The 20,332-nt window shown below is 50.0% G+C and overlaps 1 protein-coding gene across 4 annotated transcripts in view; it reads right to left on the bottom strand.

Moving 5' to 3' along the window:
* FERMT2 (FERM domain containing kindlin 2) overlaps positions 1-20,332 on the bottom strand; it is a 52,624-nt gene that overhangs the window by 13,002 nt on the left and 19,290 nt on the right. For 2 of the 4 annotated variants that reach the window (XM_075503926.1, XM_075503927.1), the window contains exons 3-7: positions 6,917-7,051; positions 3,248-3,280; positions 2,566-2,791; positions 2,305-2,407; positions 1,858-1,965 (exon numbers count right to left, since the gene is read on the bottom strand). In XM_075503926.1, the coding sequence (XP_075360041.1) occupies positions 1,858-1,965; positions 2,305-2,407; positions 2,566-2,791; positions 3,248-3,280; positions 6,917-7,051 (605 nt within the window). The remainder of the gene's footprint in view (positions 1-1,857; positions 1,966-2,304; positions 2,408-2,565; positions 2,792-3,247; positions 3,281-6,916; positions 7,052-20,332) is intronic. The other 2 variants (XM_075503929.1, XM_075503930.1) reach the window with 1 other exon arrangement.

The following is a 20,332-nucleotide window of genomic DNA, read 5'->3' as shown; positions in this document are numbered from 1 at the left end:
ATGCCGCGGGCTCGTCACGACACGGGGAAGCGGAGTGGAAAACCGGACCCGCACCCTCCGCGGGAGCAGAGCCCGGCGAGCGCCGAGACCTGAGAGCAGTCGAGTCAGGAATGCCCGGCTCGGCTGTTTTCAGTCCCAGGAGTCGGTGGTACGAACCCTGAAGGACCGCTCTGGACCCTGCAGGGCAGAGCTACTCTTCTCACAGCATGGCAGACTGGTTGAGGTTGGAGGGCACCTCTGAAGGTCATCTGGTCCTACCCCCTGCTCAAGCAGGGCCACCTACTGCCGTTGCCCAGGACCATGTCCAGGTGGCTTCTGAGTATCTCCAAGGATGGAGACTCCACAACCTCCCTGGGCAACCTGGGCCAGCGCTCGCTCACCCTCCCAGTAAAAAAGTGTTTCCTAACGTTCAGAAGGACCCTTCTGTGTTTCAGTCTGTGCCAATGACCTCTGGTCGTGGCACTGGGCACCACTGAGAAGAGCCTGGCTCCATCTCCTTTACAGCCTCCCAACAGGCATTTATATACATTAATAAGATCCCTCTGAGCCTCCTCTTCTCCAGGCTGAAGCCCCAGCTCCCTCAGCCTTTCCTCAAAGAAGAGATGCTCCAGGACCTTCATCATCCTCGTGGCCCTTCACTGGACTCTCTCCAGTCTGTCCGTGTCTCTCTTGCACTGAGGAGCCCAGAACGGGACCCAGCACTCCAGGTGTGGCCACACCAGTGCTGAGCAGAGGGGAAGGATCACCTCCCTCCACCTGCTGGCAAAGCTTTGCCCAATGCAGCCCAGGAAGCCATGCACCTTCTTTGCCCCAAGGGCACATTGCTGGCTCATGGTCAACCTGGTGTCCACCAGCATCCCCAGGTCCTTGTCTGCCAAGCTGCTTCCCAGCTGGGTGGCCCCCAGCACGTACTGGTGCCTGGGGCTGTTCCTCCCCCGGGGCAGGACTTTGCACTTCTCCTTGTTGAACTCCATGAGGTTCACGTTGGCCTGTTTCTCCAGCCTGCCGAGGTCCCTCTGGACGGCAGCACGACCCTCTGGCGTATCAGCCACTCCTCCCAGTCTGGGAGGATGCATTGCATCTGTTCTTACCCCAGAAAACCGAACCATCCATAAAATCTCACACAAATGAGACCATGGGGTTGGACCATGGGGTTGGACCATGGGGTTGGACCATGGGGTTGGACCATGCCCAACCCACTCCGGACTGCTCGGAGAGGTAAAATGAGTCTTTATATTTCTCTTTTCACTCTTTTTTTCCTAGGAGGGGCCCTAGGAGCAGACAGCTCTGCTCTTGCCGGGAACGCTCTTTCTGCATCCTACAGCGGCGAGGCGCGCCAGACCACACGTAGTAAATGGCCTGCCATCCGTCTTACAGAAGTCAATAGCAGGTGTAGTATTTATGCCAAATCACGCCGAGTATTTCATAAAACAGATAAATAAATAGTTCTGGGAAACCCACAGATTACCACCAGCTGTTTGGGGGGCAGCGTGCCAGAAACACACAGTTCAGTAACCCAGTGTACTTACTGGGGTTTTTTAAAAAGGGCAAAACTAAAAGTAAAGATAGACATAAACATGTTTGGTAAAAGAAGGCCAAGTTCCTTTTCATGAGAAGTAATCAGCAGCAAATATTTAAATTGCCTAATAAGCTCAAGTGAGGATTAGGAGACGGGAAACAATCTGACTTCTACCAGCACAAGAAGTCCAAGCTGCCACCAAAGACAAGGTGAGGCTTAAAACACCAGGTACAGCAGACTTCACTTACCCTGTTAATCAATATTCATCCACAGAGAAGTCCGCAAAGCTACCAAATCAAGTTTAATGACCAACGTAAGCGTATCGGGCCATCTCCTACCTGCAGCGCCGCAAACATCATCATTTCTTCCTCCGTGCACTCGATCTCCTCCAGCAGAATAGCCCATTTGGACTGCTCGTACAGCTGGTTGATCCTGATCGCGTCGTACTGCGGCACAGCGCAAAAACATGGACCGGTTGTAAAACGTACGAGCGCAGTTCAAGACAAACCACTTCATCTTTCATTTCAACGCAACGCTTCAATCCGAGACCGAAAAGCCTCTGCCACCGAAGCAGAGTGGCTCTAAGCAACACTTAGAGCATCTCTAGCAATACCTACGCGTTAGCAAACCGGTTCGCGGGAGCACGCAAAGCCGGCTTTGATGCTTGCAAGACCGATTTCCAAAGCGGTGGAGGATTTACCAACACAAAAGCACATTAGAGACAGAGGCATCCTTTGCTCAAAGCCTTTGCCTGCAAGATGCAAGTAAAATAAATAGCTCTGTACCTTTGGATTCAGGTCAAAAAAGCTGTAGTACTTGAACCGGAGCAGCAAAGCTTCATTTTCTTTCACCTCCTGCTCCATAAGAGATCGGGACGAATCCAGCCATCTGTAAATTGTCAACATGGGATAACACACACAAAAAGCTCCGGCGAAGTCACGATGACGCTTTCAAGAATGCGATTTAAAACCGCATATTGGAAAACAAAAAAAAAAAAAAAAAAAAGAAGAAGAAGAGAAGAGCAGAAAACCAAATCCTTAACTCACCCTTGGTTGATTTTGGCTTTATCGAGCAGTGCCTGTGGCTTGTACATTTTTGCTAAGGACTCCGGGGAGGTGACGGGCTGGCTCACGGCCAGGATGCCCGGGTTGCCCTCCGACAAGGCGCTGTCACCGAACCAGGCTGAAGTGGGTGACAGGGGACTGCCGTCGTGAGCATCGTAGGTCGGTGTCATTGTTTTGCTATACAGTCCTGGGCTCGAATATATATTTCCTACCAGTAAGAGGAATAAAAGCCGGGAGTTAGCTGAGGGCCAAGCCCTGCCTGCTCCCAACCGAGCCAACTCAGACACAAACCCGAAGCCAGCGGATGAAAAACCTTCCCCTTTTTTACCGTTTTTTTTTTTTTCCGCAATGGGAAAACACTGCGCTGCTTGTTTTCCCATGAAAAGCTGCCCCTCTCTCTCAGCTCTTCTCCTAGAGCAAAACTGATGGAAAACTCATTCCAGCCCAAATCCATGGGAAAAGGCGCAGGTCTCCCACGCCGGGAAACTCCTGCCCCCTGCATTTCTGTGGCACCTGGGACACGAACGGCCCCCGACTTACCGGTATTACCTGTTGCTTAAAGATTTTGGAAGTCAAAAGTTTTAGAGGAGCAGGAAAATAAACTAAGGGCGCGGCCAAAGAGACCAGAGGCAGAGCGCAAAAGTCCTACTGAGGTGGAGCTCACCTTTGACGGGGCCGATGTAAAGAATATCGGTGCCTATAGAGAGGGAAAGAAAGGAGGGAAGTGAGAAGGCGAGAGAAAGTCACCGGGAGAGTAGGAAAGGACAGAGGCCGAAAATGGGTATTTTCGGAAGAGGCCAGAATAGCACAGGTGAGGTTTAACCACCCAAACGGAGTGTTTGCAGCAGCGCCGGTGGACTCGGCAGGCAAAGCGACCGAAGTGACTCCACGGTTATTTTATTCATGTTACAACAAACAGCCGGGCACGGAAACGCGGCATTTCACGGACGGAAAAGCTTGCTGAGGCGGCCAAACAGATTCGGCACTAATATGCTGAGCAAGTGGTGCGGTTTGGTGCAAAACTGATCCCGAAGCACACATTACTCCCCAGCCTTTTAAAGCTTTACGGCTCGTACAGACTCGAAGCAGACAAAAAAAAACCCCTTTTAAAATTACAAATTTGAAGAGAAGAAAGCGGACCCAGCTTGGTATCTCATACCCCAAAATAGCTGAGAGCTAAATAGTCCCTATTCATTTCACGGAAGCATTGATTTTTACATTAAGAATGTAAAATATGGGTTTTTGAAATAAGGGAGGTTCAACGACCGTATCCTAATGTCAGTAATTCCACTGCGTACGTACATGGGGCAATGAGCTCAGTATCATTTGCTGGGCATGAATCTGCGCACCAGTACCTAGAAGAAGGACCAATAACCGGCTTTTTGGGAAAGAGCTGTGTTCTTTTTAAACCACGAGCCTGTTCAGACGTGCAATTCGATGCACCCAAACTCGACCTCCAAGAGCACTGCTAGGGGTGTTGAAGGGGCGCGGGGCAGGGTTGAGATGCCACAAGCAAGGTCTTCTGTGCCACCTCCTGCTGCTGCCCTGAACCCCCACCTCGGGCCACCCTCCAGCTCCTCGCTCCAAACAATTCCTCCTCCCCGAGTGCGCAAGAAATGACGGAAAGCTGAGCTAAACACCTGGAACAGGAGCAAAACAACAGGAAAAACCTTTCCAAACTCTCATTTTTTTTGCGATGGGTACCTCAAGGAGCAGTACGAATGGTTTGAATCAGCAGCGTCGTACCAATGACAGCCAACATCTTGGTTAGGAAACTTAAATAATACAGACACGTGATTCTAAACTGCCTGACAGGATGGAAAATATAAGTGAAAACTGGATGCTTTTAATGCTCCTGCTCGTTTTGCCGGCATCCCAGCCTGGATTAATGTTTTGCCAAAAAGCCTGGGGACCGGTAAGCGCCATGAGAACCTGCCACTGAGACTGACCCAGCAAACGGGGTGGGAGCAAAAAAGCAGCAGAAATGGTGAAGGGATGGAGACATCCACCTTCAAGCTTCACACGTGCATGGAGAAGGCCGGGAGCGACTTGCCAGGTACTTATAGCAGGTACTTATACTTTGGGAGTTGGACTCAACGATCCTTATGGTCCCTTCCAACTTGAGATATTCTAGGATTCTACGATTATAAAAGCAGCGGAAACGTGCTGTGCCCACAGACCGTTATAACGCCGGAGCAGAGCAGTCCAACAAGAACCGGCAATAAACCACCATCGCCATCCACAAACCGCATCCCGAAAGATGCTCTTGCCTCCTCCCCATCCGCCCTCGCAGTGTGCCAGCCTCAGCCTTCCCGTGGCTCAAGCAGACAGGGCTGAGCTTTAACTGGACCAACAAAAGAAAATCCCACTTCTTGCCCCAAATCGGGCAGGTTTTCCCATGGACATCCCCCCACATCCCTCCGTTTGAGCGTCCGCTCTAGGGTAGCGAAGCTTCCCCTCGGATATTCTCCTCATCACCTTCTCCAGACATCTGAAACATCTCAGGAGAAGCTTCCCTTAAAAAATTTCCCCGAGGCAGGAAAGTTCCAGTTGAAATAGCTCTAAGTTTGGCTAACTTTTAAACAAGTGAATACAGGTCTTCTAATGGAAAGTGTTGGGCAACGTGTGCTGTGGGTGGGACAGCTCTGTCTACAGTGATTTAAACGGTTTCATTGCCAGGCACAGGGTGCTCAGTGACAAAACACGCCCGTTACATCTACAAACACCGAAATAAGCAGCTCCCGAAATATTAACTCGTTTTACAGAAGCATTCAGCACGCAGACTAATGTTGGAACAACGCTAGAAACCGTTTATTCCGATTAAAAACATGACTTTTAACTAACGGCACCTAAAGATGGCAGGTAGCTGCGGCAATTAAACCTGCAGCGCAAGTAATTTCATTCACAAGGAAAGAAAAACCAGCACACCATTGCAAAGTGACTTGCTGAAAGACCGATTAATAAAAAATTTAAAAATTTTTCTTTTGCGCATTTCCCCCAAAGCAGGCCAAGTATTTCCTATTAATCTAACGGAGATGCTCTCTGTCAACACTGACTTTTGGAAAGGCTAATTACTGCTTTTCAAGATGAAAATACCAAAGGAAAATGAAAATTGACTGGAGCCTTGCCCGATGCAGGGAAAACTCCCTGAGCCGGGAGTGAGACAGGACTACCCCAGAAGCATTTCTGAGAGGAGAAAGAGCGAGACCGGAGCAAAAGCAGCATTATTTTCCCCTTGCTACAGACCCGTGCTGAGGGTTTGCTGCGGAGCCCGTGGTGCACACCACTTCGGCACGGCAGCTCCAGGGCATCCTCGCCCTCGCCCGTGCCCTGCCCAGCCAAAACCTTTCTGCTTGCAAGCCCGGAGCCACCGGTGGCATTAACCACACTGCATGACCTTCACTGGTACTTCGGTTAATTTAAGACCAATTAATACAAGTTTACTGAATTCCGCGCTATTTTTTTTTAATTAAAGCTGCCCTGCTTCCCTCTCATCGCTGGATTGGAAACCAAGAGCTTTGGCGGCCAGACACGTCTCGCCCGCCCAGCAGCGCGTATCGCTGCAGCTTTCTCCGTGAGTCCGCCTGGGCTAAAGTGCTCCCGCTTGACCGACTTTATGGTTTAAGCTCCTGCCATTTGCCTACAAACACCAGACCTCCAGCAGCCGCGGAGCAGAGCCGAGAAACCCCTCTCTTGCAAACACCTCCCCGCATCAGTCTGCTGCCTGTGGCAAGGGACGGTACACCAGCAGCCGTGTCACTCCCTTAGCAATTCCCTTCGTAGCTCTGCTCAGGTTCTGTAAGCCAGACCGGCAAACTAACCCCCCAGCAATAACAGAGGGGTTTTTTAGCATTACGATCTACAGCTACGCCCTTAACATAGCGGAACGCTAATGCAATTAATAAAATACTGGTTTTGCTGGGCTATAAATAAGGAATAGAACGGTGGTACTGTCTAAAACACACCTGGAATTTGACATTAGGAACGATTTTCCATTTAACTCCTTTCTTAATAGGGTAAGAAAACCTTTCGGTAACACAATCTGAGCGTTCAAGTGGTCACACTTGGTTTCTGTTTTATTTTATAAAGCCTGGTGTTGTTCTGCTCCCCTCTATGCGTGACAGCTTCAGGCATGCATCTGTGCGACCGCGACCGAGTGCTGCAGCCCTGGATCATTTGTGGAATTTATTTGGGGTCCGTTTCTTGCACAGACCTTAAGGAATTAGGTCAGACCGATACCGCTATGTCATTTTTCCCCCCATTTCATTATCTGCTTGCCTCCTGCCGACCCCTTCCCCACAAGCCCGTCCTCACAAAGCAAGCCCCGGCTCACCGGACCCCGGCGTGATCAGCGGACCCTCCAGCTCGAAGGCATCGTCTTCACATTGATCGTCCAACTTCTTCTTTTTTTTCTTGGACGGATCTCTGGGTTTTCTCAAAAGGGAGAGCTCTTCTGGATGCCTGATGTCTGGGGAGAAAAGGGACCACTTTTACAAAGGCAGGATGGGAAAAAAGGGGAAAAAAAAGAATATCTTTCTTTTAGGAACAACATCCAGCAACGTGCAATGTCTCCCTCGGCTGATTTTCCTGCTTCGGAATGGTTAAAAATCAAGTTGAGAACATTTTTCCTGCAAGCCTGTCGGAAGCAAGCGGCGTCCTTGGCTGGAGAGGTAACCTAGCGTTTGGGTAAAAAGCAGAATTTCCCAGGCACGGCCACTCAAATGCAAATACAAGCACTGCTACACCCTGCGACAGAGCCTAGTACCATTCCCACCCCTTATCTTAAATATAAATAATAGAAATAAATATAAATAGAAACAATTTATTTCTATTAATCAGCATGTAACCCCCTGTTTAGGCACTTAGGTAACAGGCCAGGTACTCTCACTTCCATAGGAGCAATCCAAGAGTTAAGCCACTTATTTCTATATCAAACTGGAAATTTTAGAGCCCATATTTAAGGCACCCACTTTTTAAAGAGATCTTGGCCAAAGTGTTTCCTTTTCACAGCAAATCTCTCCCATTTCCCTGCCCAGAACCAGCCTGAATAATTTAAAACCCATGTTATTTAAAAAGAAGAGCATCACAGCGTGTTTGTGTTTTAAGCCATGGGAGCACGGGGGGCTAATGAAAAAAAGAATTTTGAGGCTATTTCCCACTAAGGTGGTATTTTGGGTTTGCTTCCACCTGCTGCAGTTGCTTCCAAGCGGGAAGGAGCTTTCTGGGAAAGCAGAGCCCACCATCCGTCGTACCCCCGAAACCACCGCGGGACCAGAGGGGAGCCCAGAGTCCCTCGCCGGCGCTGCAAAAACCAAGAGGGGAGAAAAAAAACTCCATCTACTCTAAACTGTCCTCAGTCGACGTGTGGGAACTGACCTGGAAAAGCATTCACCTGGGCACGAGGCCATCCCCTGGCAATGCTGAAAGGCTGCAAAAAGGTTGGAGAGCTCTGAAATACAGCTTCAATTGGAAAAAAGGAGCTTATGGGTCAGGCTTGAGCCTGGAAGGAAGAGTTGCGGAGCTCTCCTCTGCAGCTGGTTGTCCACGGTCAAGCCCCTGTGTTGTTCCTAGCTCTGTTTTTTGCATATATCACCCCAAAATGCTCAGCTGCACGGAGCTGCGCAAAGCTTTGCCTTCGGGATGCCCTAAGGAGAACAGCCCCGGGTCCCATCCCCGCTGCACGTGGAAGCCTGCAGCTGTAGCTGCAGGGGAGGGCAGGAGACAGAGGAGAGGGAGCCGGCTGCACTGCAGCCAGGCTGTATTTTCCCACCAAGAGGAATGCTGAACGAGGCAATAAGTCATTATCCTAACGAGGAGAGGTTACAGGGTTCGTATCTCAACCTGGCCCCATGCAGCCGCCGCCGCGCTGGCAGCAGTGGGACTTTGCCGTACGCTCCCAGCCGCGAGAAAATAATTAATAAATAGAATTAAAACCTTGAATTTGGGTCCCAGCACGTGACCCAAGCGGGACACATCCCCACGGCAGATGTGTCTGCCCCGACTCACTTTTTTTTTTTTTTAAATTTATTAAAGCAGGGCTTCCCTGACAGGTCACATCCCTGGGCTTCGTCTCCCTCTCTGCAGGCACGGCTGTCCCCTCCCGTCTCCACCGCGACAGCCTCCCTGCGATGCTATTTGAAATAACAGCCTGGGCTTTTCCCTTTTTATTTCTGCTATTTTAAACCGCAGCCTGTGCACCAACACCGCCGTGGCCTGTCACATTTGAGGGATTGGATTTTAGGTGACTTCCAGGGATGGACCCTGCTAGCCCCGGCGTTCCCGAATCCAGAGGTTGGGCACCTCTGGATTTAACCATCTCTCACATCGCAGGTCTCCCATCCCAAACCATCATCTGGAACAGCTTTAATTTAAGCTTTATTTATATATATTTTTATGTATATATTTATGTATGTAATATTTATATATTTTATTTATTTATAGATATAAAAGCTTTATTTAAGCTTTAACTTAACACTGATTTATTATTACTACGCACACATTATCATGCTAAACTCCATCCCTGCACCCACTAACCCACCGTTAGTTTCACTGCCCAACTTTTTGACCATTTCTAGCAATAAATACCTAGCGTACGAACGCAGACAGCTATTCGCCTTCCCATTTATCACAGCCCGCTTACCTCATGAAGAAAAAATCTGCTGGGACAACCAGGGTCATGCGTAAGGGACAACAGGCAGCGCAGCCGAAAATGAGGAGTTCCCCTGCTATTTTGCTAGCAAGGTTTATACTCTGATGTTTATTTATGGTGCATTAGCAACTGATACAGCTTCTCAGCTGAAACCATTCAGAGAGGCCAAGAGAAGGGCTCGGGGCCAAGCTCGGCTCCTGCAAGCAATCTGTTGGAGACGGCCCAAAGCTTGACCATCTGATTTCAAAGTGACTTTTTATAGTCCCTCAGTTGTTCGTGACGCTATCGTCGGATTACAAAGGATACGGGCAAGTTTTCAGCAGCTGCTTCGAAACGGCGCACGGCCGCGGGGCAGGGCAAAGGCGGCGGCATCCTTGCGATGCCAGAGCATCCCTGCTCCCCGGCAGCCCAGCACGCTTCCCATTGATAAGCTGCAAACGTCTCCCGAACAGCGGTCCGCTGGCCGTACCATCGTTCTCCCAGCCCTTCCAAACTCACTGAAGCCCACTGAGGGTTGCAGGGGAAACTAAAAACAAAGCCCACCGCGCTAAAAAGCGGAAAGCAGAAAAGCAGCAAGAGAGCGACGTTGCTTTTATTTCCCACCCCAGAATTAAGAGAAAAAACGAGAAGCGACTTTGCACGTTTTCTGGCTGCACGTTTCAATCTTTCAGTAAAGTGCTGATGAAAAAAATGTTTGCCGCTGCTTATGATTAATAAGTGCACACAAGGTCTTAAAGCGTGTTTTGAACAGAGCCGGGCTTGGCAATCGTGGTGTTTAGTTACTGTAGCTAAAGCAGAGCCTATCCCAGGGTGTAAGGGCTTGCAGATGGTAGGACTCCAGTTAACTGGAAACTGGGACAAGGAACTGCTCCAGAGCCTCAGCCCCTGTTTTCTGGCCATAAGAGAAAGAGAAAGATCCTTAAAGTATCCAAGTGGCACAAAAAATTAAAGTCCTTTATATAGGCTTGGGCTTTTGACTAAGTCCCGCTGCACCTGGAGGAGCCCATTTGCTGGAGTTGATTCACCTGGGGTAAAACATCTCCCCAGGGTTTGACTTCAGCCCCAAATTCCCACTCAAACCCCTTCGTTAACTCTTTCATCCATGTTTTCCAGCTGAAGCCAAACGGCTCCTGCCAGGGGTCACTCTGAAGGAAAAAGGGTCAGTGAAACGTGGGTGGACGAGGAGAAGTGACCTTCCGAACAAGGCTGATGGGTTGGCTCTTCAACCGATGCGTTGGTGGGGGCTGTGTTTGCTTTAGAAGAGACTCCTTGTCTGTACACACAAGACAGATGGCACTGGCAACGTCTACTAGAATTTACTGTAAATGATCCTTTTAGCATTTTATTTCTGTTTATTGCATAAGCGTGTGAAAACCCAGCTATCCAGCCTCTCACCGAGCATCCCCGGCGTTGCTGGTGGCAGCTGCCAGCAGAAACCATCTGTGACGATATGCGGCGTGCTCCGTACGGAGGGGACAGCGCCAACCAAAATCTGGTCCAAAACCATTTTTCAGCTGGATCCCACCAAGAACCGTTCGTATTTTGACATCTCCTCCAGCCCACGCTGGACCGGCTGCGGCCGCGGCTGAGCCCTAACATTGCTGCAGCTCCACGTCCACGTCCCAGCAGAAGGGCTTCATCAAACTTAGGGGGTTTGTTGCCCAGAGAGGTGGGAGATGCCCCATCCCTGGGAACATTCCAGGTCCGGCTGGACGGGGCTCTGAGCCACCTGATCTGGTTGAAGATGCTCATGGCAGGGGGGTTGGAGTAGATGACCTTTAAAGGTCCCTTCCAACCCAAACCGTTCTGTGATTCTATGATTTTATCAAGTGAGGGAAATGCCCTTTGGCAAGAAGAGCAGAGGTATATGCATTTCATAGGCAGCATTTCAAAAATGCGACCCGGAAGGCGGCTTTCAACCTCCAAGAAAAATTTTTCCAACTGTTGGATGAAGCCATTTCACCACCTACAGCATCTTCTTTTCCATCTGCCTGCAGCAGCCTACTTGCGCCTGTGCTGTGTCCCGCTGAAGACAAATCCATGGCCTTTTTTTCCCCGTGTAACCCCTCATTTCTCGCCCACCCCTGCACAGCTCAGCTGTGCCCATTTATCTCCCACCTAGAGATGAAGAGCAGAGTTGGGCTGAAACCTTCCTTCTTCACAGGACACCGCATCCACTGCACCCAGAAAACTGGCTTTAAAGAAAAATATCCACCTTGCAGGGTGTAAAATTCACGATTTATGCTCTTTTGCATTGAATCCACCAAGTAAATCTTGCAGCTGCTGCACCTTTAACCACCAAGGTGTATCGCGATGGGAAAGCCGTTGTGGTCAGAGACGGGACCGAAATCCACGCGTCTCGGCGTGGAAGAAGGGGTGGCAGAGAAGGACCTGGGGGTGTTGGCTGACAGCCGGCTGAATATGAGCCAGCAGTGTGCCCAGGTGGCCAAGAAGGCCAATGGCATCCTGGCTTGTATCAGCAATGGCGTGGCCAGCAGGACTGGGGCAGTGACCGTGCCCCTGTACTGGGCACTGGTGAGGCCGCACCTCGAATGCTGTGTTCAGTGTTGGGCCCCTCACGACAAGAGGGACATTGAGGGGCTGGAGCGTGTCCAGAGAAGGGCAACGGAGCTGGGGAAGGGTCTGGAGCACAAGGCTGATGGGCAGCGGCTGAGGGACCTGGGGTTGTTGAGCCTGGAGAAAAGGAGGCTGAGGGGAGACCTCATCGCTCTCTACAACTGCCTGAAAGGAGGCTGTCGAGAGGTGGGGTCGGTCTCTTCTCCCAGGTAACAAGCGATAGGATGAGAGGAAACGGCCTCAAGTTGCGCCAGGGGAGGTTTAGACTGGATATTAGGAAATTTTCCTTCACTGAAAGGGTTGTCAAGTGTTGGAACAGGCTGCCCAGGGAAGGGGTTGAGTCCCCATCCCTGGAGGTATTTAAAAGCCGTTTGGCTGAGGTGCTTAGGGACATGGTGTAGTGGTGGGCTTGGCAGTGTCAGGTTTACGGTTGGGCTCGATGATCTTAAAGGTCTTTTCCAACCTAATCGATTCTGTGATTCTGTGATTCTGTGGTTTTGCTGCTTTGTCCCCCTCCAAGACGCAGGGTCCCCAGAGCCCACAGGCAGCACGCCAAGGGGTCGGGGGACACACGGTGACCATTTCGGTGCTCCGAGGGATGGGCTCGCGCTCCCGCCAGAAATCAGATTTGCACTTTCTCGCACCACGGCGTCATCAACTGGAAGCGCTGTCTGAGGATGTACCGATTTCCCCAAAATTTAAAATTATGGGAAATCGCACTAGTTTCAATATTCACTTTTGATAAATGAGAAAAACTAACTCTCCAAAGAAGCTCTTAGCATCCATTTTTCCACCCAACTTCTGACTCCCTTAAAAGGCCAGAGAGCTGGTTCGCTTGGTTAGCTCTCGAAGCATAAAAACTCCATAATTTTACTTGTAGCACAGACAGCACTTAGGGGAAATCCTCTCTTTAATGCTGATCCAGTCACCCTCCGTAAGGAAATGTGTTTTGAAGTGGGATATTTCTGCACTGGATCACCGCTGTCTCGAAGCGATGACTCATAAAAATTACAGCCTTTGCGCATCGACATGACGATTCTTAGAAAAATGAGACCTCAAACCCCATTTCAGACTTAAAAAAGAAAAATACGTATTTTTCTTTGGAATGAGTGAATTCTATGGGTCATGTTTCAGGGTGTAAGTTTACAGAATTAAGTATCCGACTTATCTTCAACATAAGTTAACTCGAGATAAAGTTTTGCAAAACAGGCTAGAGGGGGGAAAAAAAAGAAAAAAGACTTAAATAACTTTTGAAGTGTCTGGAGATAAGACTGTGGTTGTACCGGACGCTGGGCAGTATCTGATGGCGGAGCAGGTCCTCACCCCCTTAGCACAGTTTACCAGGTTTGTACACCCACCTACATTCAGAACATTTTATTATGGGTTCTTCAGCTGCCTGGTTGCTTAAACAGGTATTTGGGTGAAAGCCAAGTTCTCCACTTGCTGCCCCAGGCCATGAAGCTACGTCAGGACATCCCGCAAAGCCTCCCGAGATGCCCAACGAGGACCACGGGCGCAGACCAAACTGGGGCTGACCCCGGCAGGGGCTTTGCCAGAGCCTTCCCAAATTCAGCGGGGAAAACCCAAGTGCCTGTTGACTTATCGACTTGCCGTCGGAGCAATGATCTCCAAAACCAGCCAACAAATGAGGTCGGGGGGGTTTGCAGGAGCGCGATCGCTGCTCGCAAATGCCGCCTGCACGAGTGGTACCCAGAGCCGAAATCAGGCGCCATCGGCTGGGAGGGACCCAGGAGGAAGAGGAGGAGGAGGCAGCCAGCGGCGATGGAGCCAAGCTGAGAGACAGAGTCAACAAATGCTCAATGTTTGGATGGTTTTTTCCGCAAGTGGGATGAAATCCCCAGACTCCAGTTATCCGGATGCCTCTCAGAGCACAGACAGCACTTCGAGCCTTGCCCCCGAAGTGTCTGAACTGCAGCTAAAGTCAAATTACACTCAATTAAATTAAGCACCACAAAGAAGAGAAAAAATCCACTTACGCCCTCTGCATCGGACTACAAAGAGCAATCGGAATAATCTTAAGGAAGGCGGTGGCATTGGGTTTGCCAGCATGTCCTAATGTCTTCAGGATGAAAGTCTATTTAAAGGGTTTCTGTCAACAGCGGAGTAAGGATTAAAAAATTCACTGACTCACGCCGTGACATACAACCTGATGCTACTCAACGGGCAGAACAGGGACTGGGGTGGGGAGAGGGGAGAAAGGGGAATATTTTTTTCCATTTCAGTCACTTTGCAATTAAATCTCGTTATTTCCCTTACAGTCCAGTTTCTGGTGTTCGTCTGGATCCTACGCAGCAGCTGCAGCTCAATACAGGCGAGCAATAAAAGAGGAAAATAGCGAAATGAAGAAGTTGGCAGCGGTACACTTGGGCCTCGCAATTTAAAAAGCTGAGTACATTGCAATTTGGCCGACTCTCTAAATGGTAAGATTTCCTTCCACACCCATCCCCTAGACATATTTAGAAATAGCTGCGCTACTGCCAAACCTCTCTGCTCGTGGCAGCGAAAGGCAGCAAACTCTTCCTCGGTATTTCACCGTGTCTGTCTCCGCGCCGGTACGCGAACGCCGTCTCCAAGCATCTTCACGGTGGTACTGAGCATCCGGAGACTGTATCGCGAGGTGCTGGCGTCACCCCCCGAATATCCCCCGAGATGCTCACGTGCATCTGCCAGGACTCCGTTTCGGCCCCACTATTTTAGGAAAAATGCTACTTTATTTTCCAGCGGGGCGTGAAGGAAGAAAAAAAGGTTTAAAGAGCTTTGCAATGGGGGTTTGCAATGGCGAGGAGTAACTCCAGACAGCTTTGCCTCCTGGAAAGCAACCGTGCCGGGCTGCAGCTCTGTGTGCTAATGGGCACGGGCAGAGCCCTGGGAACGCTGTGCATCTTGGAGTACCAAAGGGTTTCAGTTTTGCAAAAAAAAAAAAAAAAAAACAACAAAAAACCAACACAGCAGCTTTTTATAGCAGTTTTTTTGGCAACTGAGGGCGTGGAAATATTACAAATACTTCAGAAGTCAGAGGACGTTCTGTACTGGTGCGGAGACCATTTATAAAGAAAAAAAAAAAAGGTAGGGTCATATTCGGCGTCTAGACTGCCGGACAGTGTTGCCTTGCTCGGGCTGGGCTTGCATCACGCCGCTCCCAAATGCCACCGTCACCTCGTCTCGGGTTGCACTGGGTGGCTGGAGGCCGAAGCACGGAAGACTGGCTATCGCCTTCCCATCAGTCACACAGCCTCGGGCACCCTGTCGTTTTGGGGCAGGGAGAGGCGGAGGGAAGCAGCCCGTCACCCTCACGGGACTCTCCGCGCCCCATCCCTCCTCCCCTGGCCCCGCAAGCTCCCCGGGATGGGACCAGCCTCACCCGATGCAAGAGGGGTCCCAATTTCCCGGCGTCCCTCGCCCCCGGGGAGCTGGGGAGCGGAGCGAGACGGGATGTGGGCATGGAAACCGCCGCTGCTCGACACAGGATGCTCCGCAGACTTCGTTTTCCACAACAGGTGATTAATTCACACGAAGCTCTTTGAGGATTACGAGGCAGGAGCTGGGTGTGATGCCCTACCAGCCTCTGGGGGAAAAAAAAAAAAAGACCTGAAGGGAATTTCTTCATCTTGCACAGCCTCAGGGCGGGTAAGGGAAGGAGTAGTCATGAATTTTGGAGCACTTCCTCCCAGAGTTGCCTCCTCCCTGCTCCGGCACCATGTCCTCCTCCCAGCGCTCCCAGTTCCCACCAGCACCAACTGCAATGATCTCTGCTCCTCTCCTCAAGGCTGGAGGGCAGCACGGGCCCCAAATCGTCACCGCCAGAAGAAAAATAGAAGGGTGGAAGCTTTTACCCCATCACAGCATCTCCCCTCGCCCCGCGCCTGGCCAACGTACGCTGTTTCCCCCCCGAGAAGCAGCACGGCCGGGGCAGGAAACGCCGAGGCATGGGAAAAAACCTTCACACTCGCATCTCGCTGTTTGCTTTTCCTCTCCCACGTGCCCGCGCAGCAGCAGCGGATCCCGCCTGGAGTCCCTCGCTGCTCCCAGGACGCGTGGAAAAAAAATACAGGCAGCAGCAGGAGAAAGGGGATGCTGTAAAGAAGCAGCTTAAGGGCATGAGCAAATGCAAGGCGTTCGCTGTCCTGGAATCAAATGAAGCCGTTGTGGAGGAAAAGAGGGATTTTTCGGCGCGTTGTTACGTAGGATGGTGGGTTAGCGGGAGCTTTGCGAGGCAGCCACATCTCCTAGCTCCCGAAAGTCCACTTCCCAAGGAGGATACTCCCACCCACCCCAATAAAGCGTCGATTGCAGCCACATCAAATTGCATTTGTGTATTTGATGGGCTGTCTGCTGGGCAGAAATCTCTCCCCGGCGGGACGACGAGAGGAGGGGGGCACGCGGGAGCCCCGCGGGCAGCACCCAACCCCAACCTCCGCACCCCGCTGCCGCTCAGGCAGGCAGCACAAACCCCTGCTGCTCCAAAAAAAAAAAAAAAAAAAAGAAAAGTGAAGTTTTACTTTCTCTTTCTCTGGTCTTTAATTGCAGATCAAAGCTGGCCCTTCAGGCCGGCGCCGCCTGCCAGCAGCTGCTCCCGGGCAGGCTTCCAGGCCACCCTTCGGTGAGGGCTGCCCATCCCATCCACCGCCCTGCTCCTCTCCTCCTGCCTGCTCCTGCCTGCTCCTACTGCAGGCAGGGTCAATCCGTGCCGTTAACCCTCCCGACCGGTTGCTGTGGGAATTGAGAGGCTGCAACCCAGCGACTGGGAATGAGATTGGGTTTTTTTCCGGCTTCGCACGACCTCCAAGAAAGCTGAGGGATGTGTGAGCGGCTCCAGCGTCTTCCCACAGCCACCTCCGGGCTGCCCCCGGGGAGCCCCAGCCCGGCCGGCGGCGGGAGCTGCCCTTTGCAAGAACTTCACTCTGCACAAGAACAGAGATTTTTCTTTAAAAAGCAACCACATACTGCAACGGTGACACCTCTGGGTACCGTTTAAAGAAGAAAAGGCGCAACCCCAAATAATTCACCCAAGTGTGGTCCTGCTTTGCGTATAGAGGATTTTATAAATGCAACCAGCCAGAGTCCCAGCAACGTGAGGAATTACTTAAATTACTCATTAATCATGCCATATGCTAAAATTACTGAAGTGTGTAATTAAATGCTCCGGGGGCAAAGACAGCAAACAGTTATAGCTAAAATACGAGCAGCTCACAAGCACAGTTCTGTCAGCTGGACGATGGTCCAGGCCACGCCGGACCCTAACTTTATAAATCAAGGGATTTGCAGAGACAAGAGCTATGCTGTTAGAGCAGGGACTACTTCTTTCCCCTTCAGCCTTGAAATATCTACTCGGTTTTCCTTGGGGAGACAATTAGCATGATTAATACGGGGTACGAGTGCTCTCTGCAGCCAGCCTGTGCAGAGATGCTGCGGAGGGCAGGAAAAGGTAACGGAGAAAAATGGAGCAGCATAAACACTAACGTGGGGGGGGAAAAAAAGGGGAGGAGGGAAACAGGCGGGTTGGGAAAGTGTTATAGCATGGTCTGCAACCCCAAGAGAGGGTTGTGTTGGAGGAAAAGGAAAATGCAAGGTCCCCGGGCTGCCACAGGGAGCCAGGACGACCCCACCACCCTACAGCCCCTCTAATTTTTGGCAAGCCGCGGCGGGCACCGAGGTGCGGGCGGATATTCCCCATGCCTTCCAGGAACGAAACACCCTGTGCAAATTCAGCCCGACACCCCTGGGATGATTTTGCACGCCAGACAGCAGCAGGCCCTCTCGTCCGGCAAGCGCGTGACCTCCCGGCCGAGATTAGCTGCTGCCTCCGTCAGCGCTCGACTCCGGGACCCCGCGCTTGAGGACGTGTCTGACCCACGGCACAGCACCAAGGTCACACGCGGAGGAAGGAAGGACAGGCCGTGACCGGGATTTCATGGAGCCGTTTGGTGCTTGCCCCAGGGAGCTCTTGGTTCCTATATATCAGATATATATATAAAAAAATAAATACAAATATATATGTCATGCCACTGGGAAGCTCTTCCCTGGACTGCAGAGGTATTTGGACACCTATATAATATAGCTATAATAGCTGTATTTGGGCACCTATTATATATAAATCTATGTATAATAGGTGCCCAAATACACCTATTCTATATACACCTATGTATAATAGGTGCCCAAACACACCTGTTATATATACACCTATGTATAACAGGTGCCCAAATACACCTATTCTATATACACCTATGTATAATAGGTGTCCAAATACACCTGTTATATATACACGTATGTATAACAGGTGTCCAAACACACCTATTCTATATACACCTATGTATAACAGGCGCCCAAACACACCTGTTATATATACACCTATGTATAATAGGTGTCCAAACACACCTATTCTATATACACCTATGTATAATAGGTGTCCAAACACACCTGTTATATATAGACCTATGTATAATAGGTGTCCAAATACACCTGTTATATATACACGTATGTATAATAGGTGTCCAAACACACCTATTCTATATACACCTATGTATAATAGGTGCCCAAACACACCTGTTATATATACACCTATGTATAATAGGTGTCCAAACACACCTATTCTATATACACCTATGTATAATAGGTGTCCAAACACACCTGTTATATATAGACCTATGTATAATAGGTGTCCAAATACACCTGTTATATATACACGTATGTATAATAGGTGCCCAAACACACCTATTCTATATACACCTATGTATAATAGGTGCCCAAACACACCTGTTATATATACACCTATGTATAATAGGTGCCCAAATACACCTATTCTATATACACCTATGTATAATAGGTGTCCAAACACACCTGTTATATATACACGTATGTATAACAGGTGTCCAAACACACCTGTTATATATACACCTATGTATTACACGTGCCCAAATACACCTATTAGATCTATATCTAATACACCTATTATATCTATATAAATACACCTATTATATCTATATCATATAGGTGTCCAAATACCTCTGCGGTCCAGGGAAGAGCTTCCCAGCCCCCCCGGCTCCAGCATCGCACCTCCCCGCACCCCAGTCCCCCCTTCCCTCGAGCTGATGTTGAGCCGACGTGGCCGTCTTCTCCGTAGCTCTGCCGAACATCTGGCTCCCGGTAAACACAAAGACCAGGGCTAAACGCGATTTAATCGCTGTATTCAGCCATGAGGTTTCCATCCATCCTCAAACAGCTCAGGCTGGTAAGAGGCACTAAAAGGAGAGTGAAGTTTCCAGCAAAAATCCCGCTTTCCCCGAAATGGGGAACATTTATTTCAGCACGCCGGATGCCACAGAAGGAAAGTCAGAACCACCCTCGACAGATGTGTCCCCTCTGCTTGCTGCAGAGAGCTCCTACCACAGCTGGGCTGCAGCTATCCGAGCGGCTTCTTCCCCTTCCACATCTTTAAATATTAGCATTATTCTGCTGGTTTGTTCATAAATACACTGAGAGCCCTGGAGTTGAATAAATAGCTGCTTCAGGCCCATGTAAGGTTCTGACTGCTCTGTGGCATCAGTGAAAGATCTCTTGTTACGTGATTAACTGTATCAGAATTTCCTGACGTGACTCACTGCTAGAAAGATTCATCAGCAACCAAGCGGATGCCTGTGACCTCTCTGTCTAGCACGGCACTAAAAACGGCAATGGGAGACAGGGGAGAAGCAAAATCGACTGGGAAATAATGCTGGCTAAGCCTTTTCTATTTTAAGGAGAAATTGCCCAATATTTATATTAAAAAAAAAAAAGAAAGAAACCAGGAAAAAAATAGCAAAGATTCGTAATCGGCTATATATACCAACCTAACCACAGATGCGCCGGAGGCCGTGCCGTAACACCGCACGTACGGCTGAGCTCTTCCTGCCGCCCGAAACAACTGGGTCAGCCAAGAGTAACCCTAGCTGCTTTTTGAGAGTAGAAATAAATAGATTTACTACGGCCGAGGTCGGGTTGCAGGCTCCTTTTGGAGGGGAGCAACTGGGAAGGACACCGGTATGGAGCCCACGCCGAGCACTTTGAGTTCCTCGGAGCGGAGTTACCATCTCTTGGGGGTTTTTTTTTTGGGGGGGGAGAAAGAAGCACCGGCTTCTGGGATGAGAAATTTGTGAAGATGGGTAAAAAGTGATGCATAAAAGCAGCAGCCTGGGACAAGCCCTGTGTACTTGGTGGGAAATGATCCACCCTTTCTTCCCAGGCTTCTTCTCAACAAGGGAAAGGAGCGTGAAGAGAAGTTGGGAAGAACGAGGGAGACTCGGTTCTTTCCCTTCACCAGACAGTTTTAGAGTGAAGCATCATCACTTAATCTCTAATATGATTTTCCACTGGAAGAGAACCCTCGGAGCTGGCAGGTTTCCTATTTCAGAGTTTGTTTTTCATCTAGCACATAAATTTGCAGAAAAAATGACGACCCAACACCAGCAGCTTTAACATAAAGCAGGGCTGCTACCGCCTCGCCCAAGACAAAACCGAGAACAGCCT

Source organism: Mycteria americana, chromosome 5 (genome assembly GCF_035582795.1).
Source record: "Mycteria americana isolate JAX WOST 10 ecotype Jacksonville Zoo and Gardens chromosome 5, USCA_MyAme_1.0, whole genome shotgun sequence".
Lineage (NCBI taxonomy): Eukaryota > Metazoa > Chordata > Aves > Ciconiiformes > Ciconiidae > Mycteria > Mycteria americana.
Note: the sequence above shows the minus strand (reverse complement) of the source record. Positions and strands in the feature narration are given on the sequence as shown.